The 18,961-nt window shown below is 36.3% G+C and overlaps 2 protein-coding genes across 7 annotated transcripts; one reads left to right on the forward strand and one right to left on the reverse strand.

Moving 5' to 3' along the window:
- Positions 1–128: 128 nt before the first annotated feature.
- On the forward strand, positions 129–3,831 carry LOC103511912 (NF-kappa-B-activating protein-like). The gene is made up of 6 exons (XM_008476659.3): positions 129–266; positions 693–1,648; positions 1,952–2,042; positions 2,176–2,299; positions 2,610–2,862; positions 3,317–3,831. The coding sequence occupies exons 2-6, from the start codon at positions 708–710 to the stop codon at positions 3,486–3,488; spliced, it is 1,581 nt and encodes a 526-aa protein (XP_008474881.1). The 5' UTR covers positions 129–266; positions 693–707; the 3' UTR covers positions 3,489–3,831.
- Positions 3,829–13,186, reverse strand: LOC103511921 (putative thiosulfate sulfurtransferase, mitochondrial). 6 transcript variants are annotated; one of them, XM_017445302.2, is made up of 5 exons: positions 13,065–13,186; positions 12,280–12,383; positions 5,406–5,588; positions 4,814–4,973; positions 3,829–4,454 (listed from the first exon to the last, which is right to left on the reverse strand). In XM_017445302.2, exons 3-5 carry the CDS (start codon positions 5,566–5,568, stop codon positions 4,382–4,384), a joined length of 396 nt encoding a protein of 131 aa, XP_017300791.1. In that variant the 5' UTR covers positions 5,569–5,588; positions 12,280–12,383; positions 13,065–13,186; the 3' UTR covers positions 3,829–4,381. The 6 variants fall into 6 exon arrangements, with proteins under 6 accessions (XP_017300791.1, XP_008474903.1, XP_008474895.1 ...); XM_008476681.2 differs by having other exon boundaries at positions 12,269–12,383; XM_008476673.3 differs by lacking the exons at positions 12,280–12,383; positions 13,065–13,186 and adding exons at positions 8,596–8,707; positions 10,201–10,428.
- Between the last annotated feature and the right edge of the window lie 5,775 nt (positions 13,187–18,961).

Raw genomic sequence — 18,961 nt, forward strand, 5'->3', positions numbered from 1 at the left:
TTTTTTTCATCACAGAAAAAATCCCGCCCAGTAATTTCTCAAAATATTTCTTCATTCATGATATTTTGATTTCCCCTACTTTGGTGTTGGTCCTCCAAGATGTAAACAAACTTCAAACTTTATTTCCTTTCAGTGAAAATGAACGACGTTTTCCGTGTTTGTGATTTCGATTTTAAATTATTTAATTTATCTACTTATCTCTGTGTTTAATTCAAATGGGCTTTGTTAAATTATATCGAACAAAATATTTCATGTGAAAAAAACAGGTAAGTTTAATTGAAACTCTGAAAAAAGTCCCAATCAGCATGAAACGTAGGATCCCTATTATCTAGACATCAACGTATACTTGTTAGTAGGAAGAAACAAATTGTCCTGCATTAGTTACAAATCTGGGATTTTTCTATAGTAGTAGTGTAGTTTAGATGTTTAGAGTGGAATGGGCCCCTGAGGTTACTTAAACAAGTGGTTAGATTTACACAACCTCCAAACTCCTTTATAGAACCCATTGTTTTGTAGTTACACCATTCAATTACAAATGGCTCAGGAAACTCAGACATCTGATTTGGTCTAATCCATTCAGTAGACTCCACAGATCCCACTAATAAGCCCAATTGAGAAACCATTCATCAGTCTCAAATAAGTACTGCATTATTTAATTCCAATAATTATTGACATTTTATTTTATTTCAAAGGATACCTACCAAATCATGAGTCCAACAAGGTCAAGTCACAAAAGATCCCATAAAAAGAAGAAAAGAGACCACTCTGAGTCTTCTTCTGATAGTTCAAGTGAAGATGACTCACACAATAGTTCATCCAAAGCCAAAATCAAAGAAAGTCACAGATCTTCATCCCACAAAAAGTCTCACAAAACGGATAAAACAAAAAGTAGTTCAAGAAGCAGGAAACATTCTACTGAAGAATCAGATAGCTCAGATTCAGAAGATGATAGGAAAAACCAATCAAGTAAATTGATGAAAAGAGCATCGAAACATGAAGAAAGAAGGGACAGACAACAAAAAGACTCAAATGAAAAACATAGGTCTCACAGAGATGAAGATTCATCCTCCAGACATTACATTGAATCAGATGTTCACAAGAAATCCAAGAAGTCAATGAGGAAAGAAGCAAATTCTTCTGATGAAGATGACAATAAATTTGACAAAAATAAGCACAAAAGAAAGTGTTCTCCATCTCCTTATGAAAAGAATAAACATGGCAGGCATTCTCCTGCAAGACGTGATCAAAATTCCCATCATAATCAAAGAGAAAAGGAAAGAAAGAATAAAGAAATGTTAGATTCACATGGTAGAAAAAAAGATGTGGATGAGCATGTCTTTGCTAAACCTAATGGTTTTCCCAGGCATCAAGATAGAGGTCAAAGTTCTAGCAGAAGTCACAGTCAGAATGATGGTTATGACAACTTCCAGGCACCTCATCCCAAAATTGATGATGATCGATGGGCACATGACAAATATCATGAAGCCAAGAAGTCCGGGTTTCCATCATTTGACCGAAGTAGATCATTTGTTTCCGATAATGATACTAAAGATGCAGCTTTCATGGAGAAGAGGAGAAAAGAAAGAGAAAGAATTGGACTATCAGGAGTTCCTCATGTATGGGGAAAGTCACCAACCCATTTAGATAAGTAAGTATATTTGCTTGAAATTTAGACTGTTATTGTGTAGTAATAACTTGTTAGACTCTGGGTGGAAGTTAACCTCCTGAGTAACATGTGGGTATGAACCATTTTGAGCTTTCTTTGAAAAGGTTTCTGAAAGTGGTTGATTCATAAATTTCTGTAGCCTTGGCCTTGCCTTAGGTTACTTGTGATTTACATGCACATATATTATCATGAAACAACCCTCTCTGCAAAAAATAATAATAATAATAATAAATAAAATAGAATTACCAACATGAAATTTATTAAATGTGTATTTACATTTTCCAGGTTAGACAATGAACTGTTCAGTGTTCTGCCAAGTGGAAGAAAAGCTTCCCCTACATCTGGAGATGAAAGTTCCAAGAAATCTAAGAAGAAGGTAAGTACGTAATTAATATCCTTTCAACAAGAATAACCAGTCATTAAAGAAGTCCAAGAATACACTTCAAATGTATGTTCAAAACAAGGCAACTAAATTATTTTAAGTTATTTACTTTATTATTGATTTTCAGAAGCACAAAAAGGACAAAAAGAAGAAATCAAAAAAGAGTAAGAAGAGAAAAAAGAAGAAATACTCAAGCAGTAGCAGCAGTGATTCTAGTAGTAGTTCGGAAGATGAATGGGTAGATAAATCAGGTATGTGTGTACCTGTAGTGCATAGGGAATGCACTAGTTCCCAATAATTCGCTGGAGTTAAGCAAGATTGAGCACGGTTGTTATCTTGATGAGTAATTATGTGCAGCTGGCTTTTCCCAACCCCACTCAGGATGGGTGAGGTTAATGAGTAGGAGGCCAAATGGAGAGTAACCCCTGTCACTAAAAACCTTAACAGTAGTACTTGCAGTGACGAACACAATTTTTTCTTTTCTCAAAGTGACATTTCGGTGGCCTATTAGTTGTTTTTACATCATTTTTATAAATGTTGTCTATTTCAACTTTTTTACAGCCGTGAAAAGTTCAGACTCGTCTCATTCTTCAGACAGTGATAATTCCGATCGGGATACTGTGGGTCCCGCCCCCAAACAGCATGTGACCCTCACACAGAAAGACTACGGCAAAGCACTTCTCCCGGGAGAAGGAGCTGCTATGGCCGCTTATGTAGCGGAGGGGAAGAGAATTCCGAGGAGAGGAGAAATCGGATTGACTTCGGATGAGATCGAGCGGTACGAGGCGGTGGGATATGTCATGAGTGGAAGCAGGTAAGTGCTGAGTGGGCCACTGTTTGAATTCTACCTATCTTAGTAATGGTTTTGTTTCTTAGGCGCAATGCACACTAGTGAAACACGTGTTTCTCTTTGAATTCTACCAACCTTAGAAGGTTTTGTTGCTTAGTAGCAACCTCCGTTGCCGAGTGGGTAACACACTAGACTTGCACGTCGGAGGTCCCGGGTTTGATTCCTGGCGAAGTCGAAGTTTTTTCGGCTGTGTGCTTAGATTTCGGGGTGCACTTAGTCTCGCGAGGACAATTGAGTAGCTACTTAAATCGACCAGCAGCGGCATTACCAGTGTAAAATGATGATACGAGTAGATGAGAATAAATGGTAAAAGAGGCACTTGGTAATGCTGAGATACCCATAAAAGTTGTGAAGAAGCTCTCTGCTTTACCACAAAGAATTCATGATTTGATTGATCATCATGACTGTTGTTTTTCAGACATCGGCGTATGGAGGCTGTGCGAATTCGTAAGGAAAATCAAATCTACTCGGCTGATGAGAAGCGAGCACTGGCCATGTTCAGCAAGGAAGAACGACAGAAGCGAGAGAACAGAATCCTGACGCAGTTCAAAGAAATGGTGTCGAGTAAGCTGGCGAAAAATAAAGACTAAACCCACAGGTATGAGGACGATTTTGAAGAGGTTTGATAGATGGTACAGTTCCATCTATCAAACACCGAAGTTCGTCCATGACGGGAATCGAACCCGCCGCAGGTGTGAGGAAAAAGGTCTCATGAACTGAAAGATTCAGTCAAATCGGTACCTGGACCACCTGGATTATTTCACATGTATCTATGTTACCGACTTGTAAATTTCTTTAGCACATAATCCTAGGGTTTTAGAGATGGAAATTATCAAACAATATTTTTGATCATAGAGAAAACTTCATATGAAATTCAATTCGATTTATTATTTACTCTCTAAAATTTTAATACATTGTACCTACCTATTACCCACACATTGCAATCCTTACACAGTTTCTGTTCATTCTTTTGTACAATCCTCATAAGTACCTTACAATAATTCCAGTTACGTGTAATATAATTCTATTCTATTTAAATGAGTGTTATTCTTTTTGACTACTTCAAAGAATACTGCATTTGTTAAAGCACTTAAAAAGGGGCTATTGCAGTGTCATAACATGCCCAACATTGCACATTTCTTAGTATGACCCCCATCAGATTGTCAAGAGGAGACACACTACCCCCAATTCGATGTTGAGACTGCATGAAAGCACCAGAAAGTAACCTCTTCAATTATTTGCCAAAATATACCAGTCATTTTGAATTAAAATCGGAGTGCAAATTTTGAGAATCCAATCTGGAATTTCAAGGTGTACTATTTGTTGGTCCAGCTTCAATCTCCAGATAGTCCTTCCTTTAGATTCTGGACATTTCATAGTTCTTCAGTCAGTTCAGTCCCTCACAGGGCATACTATGATTCTTCAGTCCCTCAAAGGACATACTATGGTTCTTTGGATATACGAGTTCATACGTTGTTTAGCTTCATTGCGTTTGTTGCTGCTGCTGTTTGAGTTTTTCTTCCCAACCTAACCATCCCTCGGAGAAGTTCATAACGCTGGAAAAAGACCAAAAAAAGCAATAAAATAATTAATCGTGCTTGGAGTAACACAAAGCACTGAACGGATATGATCTTCAGAGTATCTAAAGCTCCTATGTATTAGCCCAGGGTGAAACGTAGGTACTGACGTATATGGCGTAACACACCCTACCCACGGCGTGAGAGGTCCTGGGCATTTAAGCGCCCCGCAAGGGGGCCCAAATGCTAATGAATTGGAGCATCCCCCCGTCAATCTATTGACCGAGGAGGCCCCCAGGCCAAACCTTGCGGAGGGCCCCCCCAAAAACGTATACCCCAAAACGGAAGAGAGGAGGCCACTGGTTAAATGGAAGAGAGGAGGCAGAGGGAACACTTACTTGTCATATCCTAGTTTGGTTAAAATCTCACAGGCAATATTGCTTCGTCTTCCAGACCGACAGGTGAGGACTAGACTTTGGTCTGGCGCTGGTTTCGAAAAGTTGTACTTCCGTTCAAACACATCAGCTGGTAACTGGAACGCTTGGTCTACCTCTCCGACTGGAAAGTCAAGCACATCGAGGCGAGATTTTATTAAATTTGAATTCTTTTATTCAATTCATTTAACTTTTAACGTGTATATCTCCGAAATTGTTGAACCAATCTTTTCGGAAATGTCCTCTCCAAATTTGTTGTTGGTGTCGTCATTGTTGTTAAAATAGAATATAGCCCTCAAGAAGATTAGTTGCCCAGCTAATCCATCTATACTTACAAAGGTGACCCAAGAAGCCTCTACTTCATGGCCAAACATTCGATAAGGTTATGGCCTTGACCCTTTTAGTATCAGTAGATCAGTACACGTCTCATTCTCGACTTTGCACTTGGAAATTCTTAAGCAGAAAAATTGACTTTTTTGTGTGCTTGGAGTGAGAAAATGACTTTAGGAACCATAGCATAATTTTCGCAGAATCGTAAAGGCATTTACATACTCACGTGGGATATTGAAAGTGTCGGGTATTTGGCCAATCTGTTGTAACTCGTGAGGTTCTCTAACGTCAATTACGACAGTTTTGTTTTTCAAGTGCTTCTCAAAATCGTACATCTTGATTTGAGGTATGTTGAGGGAAGAGTTGCAGAGCAGGGTAGGGGTACTCATTATGTTTCTTGAAGTGAATTCTGAAATAAAATGAAAAATCGAAGAGTAACTTCCCGAAGACACATGACTTTTCTTATTTGATTTATTTACCTATATTTTTTTCCCATTATCATTATTATTATTATTTTAAAAAGAAGTTTGATAGAGGGAACTGTAACTGCTAAGGTCTCATCTTCCCGAAAGCGAAGGGGGAAGACAGGAAAGGAGAAAGCCAGCCATTCCGAGAACGAACCTTATCTGTTTAGGATAAAATCCGCCCCGGGCGGGAATAGAACTCGCGATCTAGGACTTACAAGGCAGACGAGCTACACATTGAAATATTTAAATCGATGTTTACACTTTCACTGTCAACATGAAACTAAAACTCTGCATGCACCTGGTGAAATCTCTATTTACAAATATAGCTAGTAGTATACCTACTGGTACCTACTGGGCATAACAATAGCAACAATATTCCACATGATAGTGGGCGAGGGATTGAGGAATTTTAAAACCAAATTCCAAACGAGGAATGACATAAGGAATGGTTCACTTTTAATTCCCCTTGTTTGGTCAAGAGGATTCCATTGATAGTAGGATTAGTAGGTTACATGGTCAATTTTCAGATTTTAAGTTCTGATTCAGGGGCGCCGCGGCGGGGGCTTTTTATGTCGAATTTTTCGCTTTCAAACCAGCTTGGAAGGGGGGATTTGCCGTAATTCATGTGGTTCTGGGGTGGTTATTAATGTTGTCCACAAGGTAAATTTTACAATAGCGCTACAAGTCTTCCCTATCTTTGTATGTCTAACCTAGGCCTAGACCCTAGAGTCCCTAGACCTAGACAAACAGTATACATTACAGCAAATCAATTAGTCTTGTAGGTAACCTATACCTATAATAACGCTCCACAGGTGAAAAGTGAAATGTGCACGCTATCTATCATAAACAGGTGACTGATGAAATTTTTAGTAATCTTTTGATACTTCTCAGACATCAGTGAACCCAATTTATTGATCGATACTACGTCCCCCTTCTTTCTGTACAAGGAAGGGTAACTCTGGTCGTGCTATCTAAAATCTCAGCTGCACTAAATTCGTATTTACTACTTACCATTTGATAACTTCATTTGTGTAGCTATATATTTATTTTATTAATAAAATTTTTGTACAATAGGTATGACTGGTTTTGTATAGATACACGCATGCGATACTGTTTATTGTACCGATTTCATGAATCAATACTACACGAAATTAATACTCTTTAAACGCCAATTTTACGATTTTCACGATTTTCATTGTCAAAGTCAAGGTAACGATTTTATGATAGCATTATTCGCGTTGTTTTATGTAATGAAATAATAGATACTTAATAGTTATTGAAATAAGCAGCAAAGATAACACACTAAACTGATTTCTACTCAATGTGATTTCTCAATTATCTGTACAAAACAATACAGTGATTTCTACTGTATAGATTTAATGGTACTAGCAAAAGCACACGGAACTACACCCAACTCAGAATTCCTTACACAAAACATGCACTAATTTACCTACTCGTTAAGAATTAAACAATGAACGTCTCGATAAAACAGTCTTATTTTTTTTATTACTTTAGGTGTAACATTATTATCAATGACTGTAGAGTTGTAGACACCGAACGTGAAGTAGAAAAGATAATCTCCCTGAGAGGGGGGTCTTGTGCTCTCGAGTTAATTTATAATTATGGGGTAGGTACGTAAGATAATTAGGTGCGAGGTACATATATGTAAGATAATTAATTAGGTAAGGTATCTCTTAAAAATAAAAAAATGAAATCCACGGACATGTACAAATAAAGATAACAGTTGGGTAATTCTTAATATGAATATTCTAATTTCCATTCTCAACGCTAAGACACTGATTGATGCATGGGTCGAACTAATAAACCAGACCCTGGACCACTGGCGTACGGGACGTTGACTCTGCATGCAGACGGTCTCTGGTTCGAAACCCAAAACAGAACAATAATCCCGAGAACGCAAGCATTTCCAGATACCCAGCTATTTCCGTTTGAGAAATTCCCTTTTATTTAATTCCTAGGAGAAATGAAAACACCTCAGAACGAAGAAACAAAATAGGATGAGGATAACTTACCAACACGAAATATTTAATGAAGCAGAACAGAAACAATTCCAAAGGAGCAACCACATACCACAACCAGATGCAAAACTAACACTGAACGAATATTGAGTATATCAGGGAGTTTGCCAAGTTCCAAGACATCAAGACACACAGACGTGTTGTATTCATTAGCATAATTTTGTCGAGATACCCTCACCTCTCATAAGCTCTGCTCCACAGGCGACAACATATTTTATGTGTGATGTTTTTAAAATTAATGATGGGGGTTTTTGTTGAAAAAAAAAAAAAAGTTGACACCTGTTTTACATACTTATGGACCACCCTGTATAATGCAAATGCCAAAGAGTGCATAGACCATAGAAAAATGTAACTGTAACTACTTAATGGTTATTCAATAATAAAGTGTTTTTTCTTTTGAGAAAACACAAAGTATAAATTCTAGGACACCCTGAAAACAAATAAATCATATCATTTTTTCTCATTACCCCCTGTATTATTTCTGTGTAGACATGTCCTCAACCCCATGGACAGGGATTCTAATTATACCTAAAGCCATTAGGCACCTAGTGGGTATTGTAATTTTAATATTTGATTGATACATTGAGCTTCATGGAAGGTGAAGTTTAGCATGAATTTTCATAAATTAATTTCTCTGTTCTCTTCCCTATGGAAGCACCTTGGTATCTTAGATAGACCTCTTTCTAGAGTACATGAGATGGGAAAACCCATACTCTCTGTGGCTGGCAGAGTGACAAAGCAAGTTGTTAATTCTCAAACTCCACTGTGTGATCTGTAAAAGTTCTTTCCATCTATTCCACTGATTGTCATAGTTCTTTGAATAAACATGTAATTTCTGCTCAGTTGTTTGTACCAAAAATTGATTGATATAGTACCTACAGGAAAATAATTATTACATAACTTTACTTACGCGATGCATATGGTAAAACTTTGACTGAGACAATCATAACTTGCTGGAAAGCAATCTTCTGCAAGACACATTTTGTCAATTGCAAGTGTGAGAAAGCCATTTTGATCTTCTCTGAAATGTAAAAAGTTGGTATTTAAAAAATATAAAGTAGAACTTTATTTTTAAAACTCCTCAAATTAAATTAATTAAAAAAAAAAAAAAAAAAAACTCTTTAGGAATTATTTGTGGCAAAGCAGAGAGCCTCTTTATAGTTTTATGTGGGTATCACAGAATTACTAAGAATTACCTTCTTTACTGTTGTTTCCCATTTATCATCAACCTTTTTACACAGCTGTCATTGATCATTACTTATTTTAAACCACCCAGATACTCAATTGTCTTCAATCTTCATAATGCACTCAAAATTCAAGCACAGAGCCAAAAAAACAAAAAAAAAAAAACCCCTGTAGGAAATCAAGACCAGAATCTCTGGCTAACCCAGTGTGCAGTGTGATACCTACTCAACCATAGTAGTTGCTTATGGTCTTTAAATATTTTTCAAAATGACAGTTTTAGGGCAGAGAGAAACAATCAATAATTTATTGATGAGCTGCCCAGCATCTGGGTTGCCATATGACCCAGCACCCAGCATACAACTCAAACAGACATGTCACATTAAAATCAAATTGAAAAGATTATTATTATTTTTTAAAAAAACATGGATAAATTGGTGTAGGTGGTTGAGATTGTATCATGATTGTAGGTAGGTACCTACTTATTTTGCTGTCCATGGAGAGGTTGTGTCTATATGTAAATATTTTAACAAGTTGGGTCTGTCCCTCCGGGAATTTTTTAGCCTGTTGTTTATTTGATCGTGGTTAAAGAAATACCTATGTACCTACCTAATTTGTTTAATATTCAGTTTATTTTTATTATTATAGATTTGAATTTTTATTTTTCTTTCATGTAATGATTTAAAATCAAGACTAGAGCCCATTCTTCCTTTTAATGTTTCTTAATATGTGATTACCAATATAATGTTTAAATCACTCATCCATTTATTGGCCTTGCTCGGCGTAACTTAACATAGATGACGCTGAAACCAGTCTTAAATGATCGACTGAAGTGTTATCTAAAACTTTCTTGCTTTGAGTTCATAGGTCGTCACGACAAATTTTGAGATCAGAGCTCATTTGTGTGAGAAAATGTGAAAAAAATCCCCCCAAAATCAGTTTTTTTTGGTTTTTCTGTGATCCTGTTAAAAAGACCTTTAATTTGATATATAGGTCAACCAGGTTTGGATAAGTCCTTCTATGGGGACAGACTGACAGACAGACACCGAAGCAAATACAATAGTCTGTCCCTTAAACCTTTTTTTATTACTATTGTAATAATAAAGGAAGGACGGACTAAAAACATGAGATTCAGAGAAATAGGTATGTATGTACAGCTAGTGTCTCGAGAGAGCTTTTGTACAAGTAAGTAGGTATTATTATTATGTTAAGGTGGTCTCTTCCTGATCCCTTATGTCCCGCATCCATTTTAATTTAGGACTATTGCACTGAAGTAAGTAGTTTATTTCCATACCTAAAAGTTTCCCAAATAATCAACTTTAAAACTTACCAAAATGGATTTGTTTTCTCTGATAAACTGATTATTCTGATTTTCTTCTTTATAACGGTGAATAAGAACTACTTATTTCCTCTGCCTCTGATCAATTTAACTTTGATAGCAGCTTGTGGGGTCTGTTTTGAGATTGCAAAATGTTACACCTCTTATCACTACAGTTCATCACTCTTATCAGATAAATCAGATTTTTTTTTTTAATTGCAAATTTTGAATATTTTGTTTGTTTTTTTTTTTTTCCTTTTTTAAAAAAAAAAAGTTTTTTTTTTTTATTTGAAAATTTTAAATTTTTTTTTTTTTTTTTTTTTTTTTTTTTTTTTTTTTATATTTTCTAGAGATCGATTTTATCGAAGTTCGATTCGATTATTCGATATCAACTATCGATAACGAAGTCTTTAAGGTCCGTTCACAGAAACGAGGGAACTCAAACGAGTTTTTACTTTTTTTGTGTTTATTTATTATTTGACTTCCGAGGGTTGCTGTATCAATGGATTTTATCTTTTTCTAAAAATAAGGGTATTTTGAGGCCACAAGACCTTTAAAAAATAAAATACATACCTAATAAGTTTTAAATGTTGGAAAAAAGAAGTAAACGATTCTTGCGATTTCCCTTTGATTTTTTTCCCACAGCACAAAAAATGGAAGCGTTCTTGTTTTTAGCGCATGCTTCAAAATGGATGGCCTAATGGAGGGGAAAAATGGGGGGGGAAATTATAAAAAAATGTAAACAGTTTTTAAAAAATCTTCATTCTTCAATCAGTTTTTTGTTTTTTATCTGAAGTCTAAGGTGGTTCATCCTTTTGATTAAAATAAAATTATTATCTCAATGATTTTAATTAAATACTAGTGTTTCTATTTTCCCTTTTGAAACGAATTTTCATTAATTTACCCGTTGAAAAGACTCGTCTAATGTCAATCTCCTACATGTGATCATGGTTGCATGATCATCTGGACTTTGAAGTGGTGACATTTTTATCTGAAGACTTTTGTACTTTACCTACCTAAGTACTTGGTGAAAAATCAGTCAGGTAAGCCTACTATTATTTTATTTCAGTACCTACTTCTCTAGAAAAAGTCAACGGTATGTAGACTTAGAAAAAGGTATGTAGTCAAAGGCACAAGTTCTTTCTAGCCAAGTTCAAAGTTTAGGCTGGTTGTCCACTATGTTCCCACAACCTTGCACTCCTAACAAAATAGATCCAATATTCCAATATCCATACATTATTTTCTTCATCTTTCATCCCCATTTATCACAGTCACACTCCTTCTCTGTCTCTTTGTTTTGGACTTTATTATCTCAATAAATTAAATCTAATGGGAAAGTACTTTATGTGATTGTGTAGCACTACAGAATACCTGTATTCTGCATCAGGCCAAGTTCCTCTTCTTGCATAAACTATATATGTACCTACTCTTTATTGACAACACTTGGTAGTTTGGCTTAAATAGCTTGCTATGACATCATCATTCTCTGGTCCCTATGTACCTTTATTACTATGAAAATCATAAAACTCTGTAGGCAGCACCTATACCTAATCCAATGGCTGAAAGCTATGTCATAGAAAAAAATAATTCCAGGTAATGTCACAGAGCAAATGTTTCACAAATCCATTATTCTCTTAACCATTGTGAATTATACCTGCCTAGTACAAATGGAATTTATGTTACTTGAAGTTTTTGTTGGTAATTTATGACTTTCACATTGAACTTTAGTTTATGGGTAAAACATAGGCTCTGGAGTTAACTGAATGGATCAAAAACCTTGTATTGTGTGTAGTGAATGTTTAATTGCTCCTCCATTGAATAAAGTACCAAGTTATTAATTGCCATCATCATCTTCATGAGTGTGTCTAATTGTTTCTTCTTCAACTTCCAAGCAGAACAAAAGTGCCTATTTCAGTATATCCTGTGTCTTTGAGGATTTGTTCTTTACCCGTTTTTGGAAACCAATTTTTTTTTTTTTTTTTTTTTTGTAACTCGTGTTACCTATATTGGTGAGTGGCATTGTTGGTATAGGTATCAATATACGAGTATGTACAAACATTTTTGGTATACCTACATTACCTACCCAATAACTACCTATAGTTGCTGGTGGCCCAGAAATTGTGATTTGAATTAGTCAATTGTCAATCAAAATGTCAGTGTAACACATTAAATAGAATTGTTTTTTTCCTGTCCATAATCTGAAATAAAAAATGGGGGTTTTTGTTGAAAAAAAAAAAAAAGTTGACACCTGTTTTACATACTTATGGACCACCCTGTATAATGCAAATGCCAAAGAGTGCATAGACCATAGAAAAATGTAACTGTAACTACTTAATGGTTATTCAATAATAAAGTGTTTTTTCTTTTGAGAAAACACAAAGTATAAATTCTAGGACACCCTGAAAACAAATAAATCATATCATTTTTTCTCATTACCCCCTGTATTATTTCTGTGTAGACATGTCCTCAACCCCATGGACAGGGATTCTAATTATACCTAAAGCCATTAGGCACCTAGTGGGTATTGTAATTTTAATATTTGATTGATACATTGAGCTTCATGGAAGGTGAAGTTTAGCATGAATTTTCATAAATTAATTTCTCTGTTCTCTTCCCTATGGAAGCACCTTGGTATCTTAGATAGACCTCTTTCTAGAGTACATGAGATGGGAAAACCCATACTCTCTGTGGCTGGCAGAGTGACAAAGCAAGTTGTTAATTCTCAAACTCCACTGTGTGATCTGTAAAAGTTCTTTCCATCTATTCCACTGATTGTCATAGTTCTTTGAATAAACATGTAATTTCTGCTCAGTTGTTTGTACCAAAAATTGATTGATATAGTACCTACAGGAAAATAATTATTACATAACTTTACTTACGCGATGCATATGGTAAAACTTTGACTGAGACAATCATAACTTGCTGGAAAGCAATCTTCTGCAAGACACATTTTGTCAATTGCAAGTGTGAGAAAGCCATTTTGATCTTCTCTGAAATGTAAAAAGTTGGTATTTAAAAAATATAAAGTAGAACTTTATTTTTAAAACTCCTCAAATTTAGGTAGGTACATAGGTATTCTTTAACCACGATCGAATAAACTACGGGCTAAAAAATTCCCGGAGGGACGGACCCAGCTTGTTTCTTTCTTAATTCACCTATTCACATACTTATAAAGTTTAAGTAGATGTATCCCTTAGGTACTCCCTCCTCCATATCTCTCTTTCCCTTCCTTTCCCTCTCCTTCTCAATCTCTCTCCCCTTTCCATTTTCCATCATATCTTCCCATTGCTCTCTCCTTTCCTCTCTCTCTTTCTCTCTCTCTCTCTCTCTCTCTCTCTCTCTCTCTCTCTCTCTCTCCTCCCTCACTCTCTGGTTTTCTGTCTTTTTTAGTATTGCTTTTTCCAAGATAAAAGATCGTTTCTGGGAACGCAACTAGAGACTTCACTTTCAATTTGCTCTCTGCTAACAAGTAGAGAACGACTTTCCAGACTTCAACGAATTCGTAATGGATCATGGAATAAGAGATAAGGGGAGAGGCTAATATCATAGATTGGATGGCAGAGGGAGAAGAATAGGAGAGCAAAATATTTGTGAGTGACACATTTCAGTAATTAATATATATTTTTTTTTAACACGTTCAGCGGCAGACAGATGGAACATCAAGATAAAAGGGGTAAAAGTCATCACATTCTCTCCGTTCCCTCCTCATACCTATATCTTTTATTTCTCTTTATTTCCCTCATTTTTCCCTCTGCCAAGTAAGTGAGTGAGTAAGTACTTGTAACTACTTAGGTACTCAATATATTTTCATACTAGGAGCCTTATAAAAGAAATCAGTTTTGGCAAAAACTACTACTAGGACTTTATTTCGCCTTTAATTCACTTCTTTTTATCCATCCGTTTCAAATGATCCGATTAAAAAGCATTATATCACAGTTCTACGAATATCCAGCTTTGTGTCGAACGTTTGGCAGTCATCGTGTTAAACAACACTGTCATATTTGTGCTTCAAAATTTTTGGGGTGAAAGCACAAAAACTGTGGAGTGCACACATGTTACTTTTATATTGTTCTCCAATAATAAAATATTTTGCATTGTGTTCCCGTTTTATGATAAATGAGCAATATGGTGAACATGGTTTTGCTTCCACAGTGTACTCTATTGTGTCAGCTCACTAACTCAAATGAGAGTGCATGGAGGTGAGAGGGAGTGATTTTCCAGAACTAGGAATAAAAAATCTAATATGTGGCTCAGTCGTGCTTAGTAAAAGCCATGGGTGCAATAGTCCTACATAGGTACTGGACTCCGCACATAGGGATTTTTTCAGAAAAGACCCCCATTCCAATGTAGGTAATGTAGTAAAAACTTATAGGCTATCCTGTAATCAAGTGAATCAAGGTACGACAATCTTGTAATTTTATTAAGGAAATAAAATAGAATACAAGCCAATATAAGTACAACCTAATAACTTATGTACCATTGTTCATCCTGACCGAATAGGACTGAAATTTCCATTCATCCTAACAGTCTAAAAAAGGTCTCGTATATCTGATAGAATGCTGATAGAATGATAAATACAGAAGGTATCTACCGATTAAGTCCTTGTAAGGAATCAATGATCAGGAAATGCACTGATAACTCCCACAGGCCATGGGGTTTATAGGTCATTCTCTTTCTGTTAACTTTCGCCCTCTCTGAACCTCACCAATCGAACAATTTGACTATTTGACTGTGATGCCAAACTGGTTTTTCAACTGCTGTCAAAGTGCACATATAATAGTTTTATTTAACATAATGTTTTGCAACAATGAAGTAATCGGAATTATTGGTTCCTTACTTACCATGTTTGTAGAGGACATTATCATCTTTTATTTACTTACTGGGTGTTCTTCGATTTACTTGTAGGTGGGCAATAAATTACTTACTAACTGGTCATTGGAATACAAAGGCTGTACTTCCTACGTAGCATTTTAAGTCCTAGCTCTCCGTCTAGTAAGAGATAAAATTGAGATACACGATCAAGATTGTGCATGCTAACTTTGCAATTTCTGTCAAGTAGGTGCCTACCTGATCTCATACTCGGCAAAGTTTCTATCATACTCGAATTCAAGTTACCGTACTTTCTAGTTTCTAGGGTTTCACAGAATTTCAGGCTTCTAGTTCGTCTAAAGTGCTAGACAGAATAAAGCTCGAGGCCTGAAGGCTTACCTCATAAATACCTGTGGTTGTTTAATGAGTTAATGACATGAAAATCAACCTGTTTAAACCACCTTGTACAATGTATGTACATATTGTACATACAACCTGTAAGTAGGTAGGTACGAGTGTACGCGTAAAAATAGAAATACATACTATTATTCATTCCCTCATTGTAAAGCTTTATCTTAGAATATTGTTAGCTTTAAAACTTTCACGAAACCAAGATGGCTGTACGCGTCCATGAATAGTATCTTTCATCTCATTTGAGCCCATCTTCATCACCTTTGCCACCCTGAGGTTAAAGGTCTGCACTAGCTGCGAGCTAATTGATAATGCAGCTGTAGGAGGATTATGTTAAGAATCCTATTGCGAACAATTGCTACTTTGCAGAAAGAACTTGAATGGCCAGGACCGCAAGCAGAATTTCAACTTAGGTAAACTTTGACTCTTGTGTTAATGTTAAGCGATCTATGATTGGTTGATTCCAATCTGTCTATAGCCATTAGCCAATCAGATTGCTTAATCTAAGAGTTAATCTAAAAATTCTAAAACGAAGTTTTTTTTTTTTTTTGTCTTGATTTTAAATCATTACATGAAAGTAAAATCAAAAAATCAAATCAAGAATAATAATAAACTGAATATTAAATAAAATAGGTAGATAGGTACATAAATACTGATTTTCTTTAACCAAGATCAAAAAATTCCCGGAGGGACGGGCCCCGCTTGTTTGACATCAGGGGATCCCAAAACGGATATTTCCAACCATTTCCCAATTTTGAAAATAAGTGTGATTCACGTATAAACAAGTATAAATTCTACTGAAAACACGACTATAAAATGTTTTTGTACATGATATGGTTCTACTAGAGTATATTCATTCGTTTTAAGTTGAGGAAAACCAATGTAAATAAGTTATGAGACCTTTCGAAGCTGAGATGGATGTTTTTGTCTTGCACATTTTTAGAGGGAAACATTTTTTAACGGTCTCACCTTACGAGTTTCTTCTTTTTTTAAGGTACTGCAAGTGAATTAAATATACCTACAGCACCCCTTTTTTTGGTTAATGACGGGCGTAATATGAATATTACTCATAACACTCCTCACCTTTGATACGGGTTTGCAGGAAGCTGACCTCCATTTCTTCTTCGGTATACTCGGACAAATGTTCCGAGTCTATAGCTTGGCCCTGTGGATGAAAACAATGTTAATATCACGAGTTACAACTTTCTCAATATTAAATAAAATAGGTAGGTACATAAATACTGATTTTCTTTACCCAAGATCGAAAAATTCCCGGAGGGACGGGCCCCGCTTGTTAGGATAGGTATAGGCTATCCTAATTTCGTGAACCTTTCGGCAAGTCTTACCTCTTACCTACAAAGTGTTCGGTATATTATGTAGTAGGTACCTACCAAGTACATATCTAAAGAATCTGTATAGTTACTTACCTAACTATGTACGTAAATAACAACAAACTATATTACCTATATCTATTAATGATCATTATATTCATTATTTTAGGGACCCATCTACCTTATGGTAATAAAAGCAAATCTTTTGACACCTTTCGATTTAAAAAAAAAAAAATAAACTTTCGAGGGAGGGGGGAATAGTGTAGGTCGAAATAAATATAGGATATATTATACAGATACCGGATGCTTTTAAGCTAATAACAGTCATAATAGAGGTGACACCATTAGTATAATATTTGGTAAATAGAACAAAGTGATACCTATCCTCAACCTGATACCTACCAAGGTAAAATGGAAAATTAAATTTCACACTAAAAGCTTTCATGAAAGGCGGAAGTGACACTAAACATCATTACACTATCTATCTAAACACCTATAATATCCTAATAGAAAGTCAAAATAGGTATAGGTATCTATGTAAACCTATAATACTAGTGGGGGGTTGATTTGAAAGTCATAGCATCCTGAAAGCCCTGGTACTTTATGGTACCTTGCTAGAAAGCTTTTAGGTTAGATATAATGAAGGTTTGACAGAGGGTACTGTAACTGCTAAGGTGTTATCGTCCCGAAATAGAAGAGAGAAGGAAGACAGAATAGGAGAAAGCCAGCCGTTCCGAGAACGAACCTTATCTGTGTAGGATTAAATCTGCCCCGGGTGGAAATCAAACCCGCGATCTAGCTCTTACATTCTTACAAGGTATACGCGTGCTGCACACACCAATCGAACTAGGCTGGAATAAGATTTTTTACTTTCTATTCTTTTTTTTTTTATCTAACTAAGCACTTTTTTTCCTCGTGTGTTTTGACATTTAATTTTTTTATCCGCGGCTGAGTGGTCTGTTTACTCTAAAAAGCTCTCTCTAGTACCCCATTAAACCCCATCCAGTCTATTACCCCAAGCTACCCTATCACTACTTGGAGACTATCCACTAGAAAATCATATCAATAAATGATTGAACTGATAAACAATATCCGATTACCAAACGATAACAGAGGCGACGCCGACAGTGCAAGGTTGGGGTTTTAGAGCTGCAAAGGTTTTTTTTTTTTTTTTTTTAAGGGGTTTTCCTAGGTTCAAATAATAGTATTATTCAGATAATTCGAGGAGTGCCTCTATGTGAAGGTCACGGGGGAAATTCTCAGTTTGGTTTGTCGATGTGGGCGTCCCCATCTACACTTACGAGAACATAGACTAAGTTATCCAGGCGATGGACATTACATGTTTGGGTTAACTCTCTCGCAAGGTTGATATCTGGGATCTACTCTATTTGCGATTATGGTTATCCTTCACTTTGGCAACTTCACGTGATCATATCCATGGATCCGCAACTTGAGACGAGAATCCTCAATTGTCAGTCACCGTATGCCCGGTATCCGAAAGAAAAAAGAAAAAGAAAAAGAAAAATTTTTTTTTCTCCAAACTGCTCTCTGTGACAACATGGATTGACGGATACCAGAAATAGCCAAGGGGTTAGCTTCTCTCTTCCTTCTTCTGCCCTATCCTCTTTCGGTCCGCAAGGCTCTTGCTTGTAATAGGGTAGTCCTATTTTAGGCGGGCCGCCTCTTAGCTTTGGGCGCCGGATCGCGATGTTCCCAGTATTCGCCAAACTATCTCTCCCGTAACATTGTTGCTTCCAGCAGGATAGCAAGGGCTTCTCTCTACCTCCTAAATCCTATGTATTTCAAGCGGAGCCCGCGCCTAAGCTTAGGCGCTGGATTGTGAGCGACCGGAGACTTGTTGTTTCACAGCTTTATCAAATTTTTCCAAGGCTAACCAAGGTAGAAAGGTAGTTATCGGTGGTTATTGCAAGTACCCATTGATGGAAAGATAATTTTGAAATCCGTCCGTCGGTCGATCAACGATATCCATCACGCAGACGGAACATTCGCGATCCGGCGCCAAGCTAGGCGGGCCCCGCCTAAAATAGGGACTACCCTATTACAAGCAAGAGCCTGCCGACCGAAAGAGGATAGGACAGAAGGAAGAGAGAAGCTAAAGCCCTGCTTATTATTATTATTATTATTATTATCACGAATGATATTGACGAGCGTATCCTGACATTTCAGGAAATGAGGTCGTCATTCCGATGATGATAATAACACCA

This window comes from Diaphorina citri, unplaced genomic scaffold (assembly GCF_000475195.1).
Source record: "Diaphorina citri unplaced genomic scaffold, Diaci psyllid genome assembly version 1.1 scaffold35, whole genome shotgun sequence".
Classification (NCBI taxonomy): Eukaryota; Metazoa; Arthropoda; class Insecta; order Hemiptera; family Psyllidae; genus Diaphorina; species Diaphorina citri.

Bases quoted from the DNA above. Each gene is read 5' to 3' on its own strand.
- LOC103511912 (XM_008476659.3), top strand. From the start codon at position 708: ATGAGTCCAACAAGGTCAAGTCACAAAAGATCCCATAAAAAGAAGAAA. The intron at 2,300-2,609 runs GTATGTGTGTAC...ACTTTTTTACAG, and splicing joins TGAATGGGTAGATAAATCAG to CCGTGAAAAGTTCAGACTCG. The intron at 2,863-3,316 runs GTAAGTGCTGAG...GTTGTTTTTCAG, and splicing joins TATGTCATGAGTGGAAGCAG to ACATCGGCGTATGGAGGCTG.
- LOC103511921 (XM_008476673.3), bottom strand. From the start codon at position 8,695: ATGGCTTTCTCACACTTGCAATTGACAAAATGTGTCTTGCAGAAGATT. The intron at 5,589-8,595 runs GTAAGTAAAGTT...ATTTTATTTCAG, and splicing joins AGTTTTACCATATGCATCGC to AATTCACTTCAAGAAACATA. The intron at 4,455-4,813 runs GTAAGTGTTCCC...GTCTTTTTCCAG, and splicing joins ACCAAACTAGGATATGACAA to CGTTATGAACTTCTCCGAGG.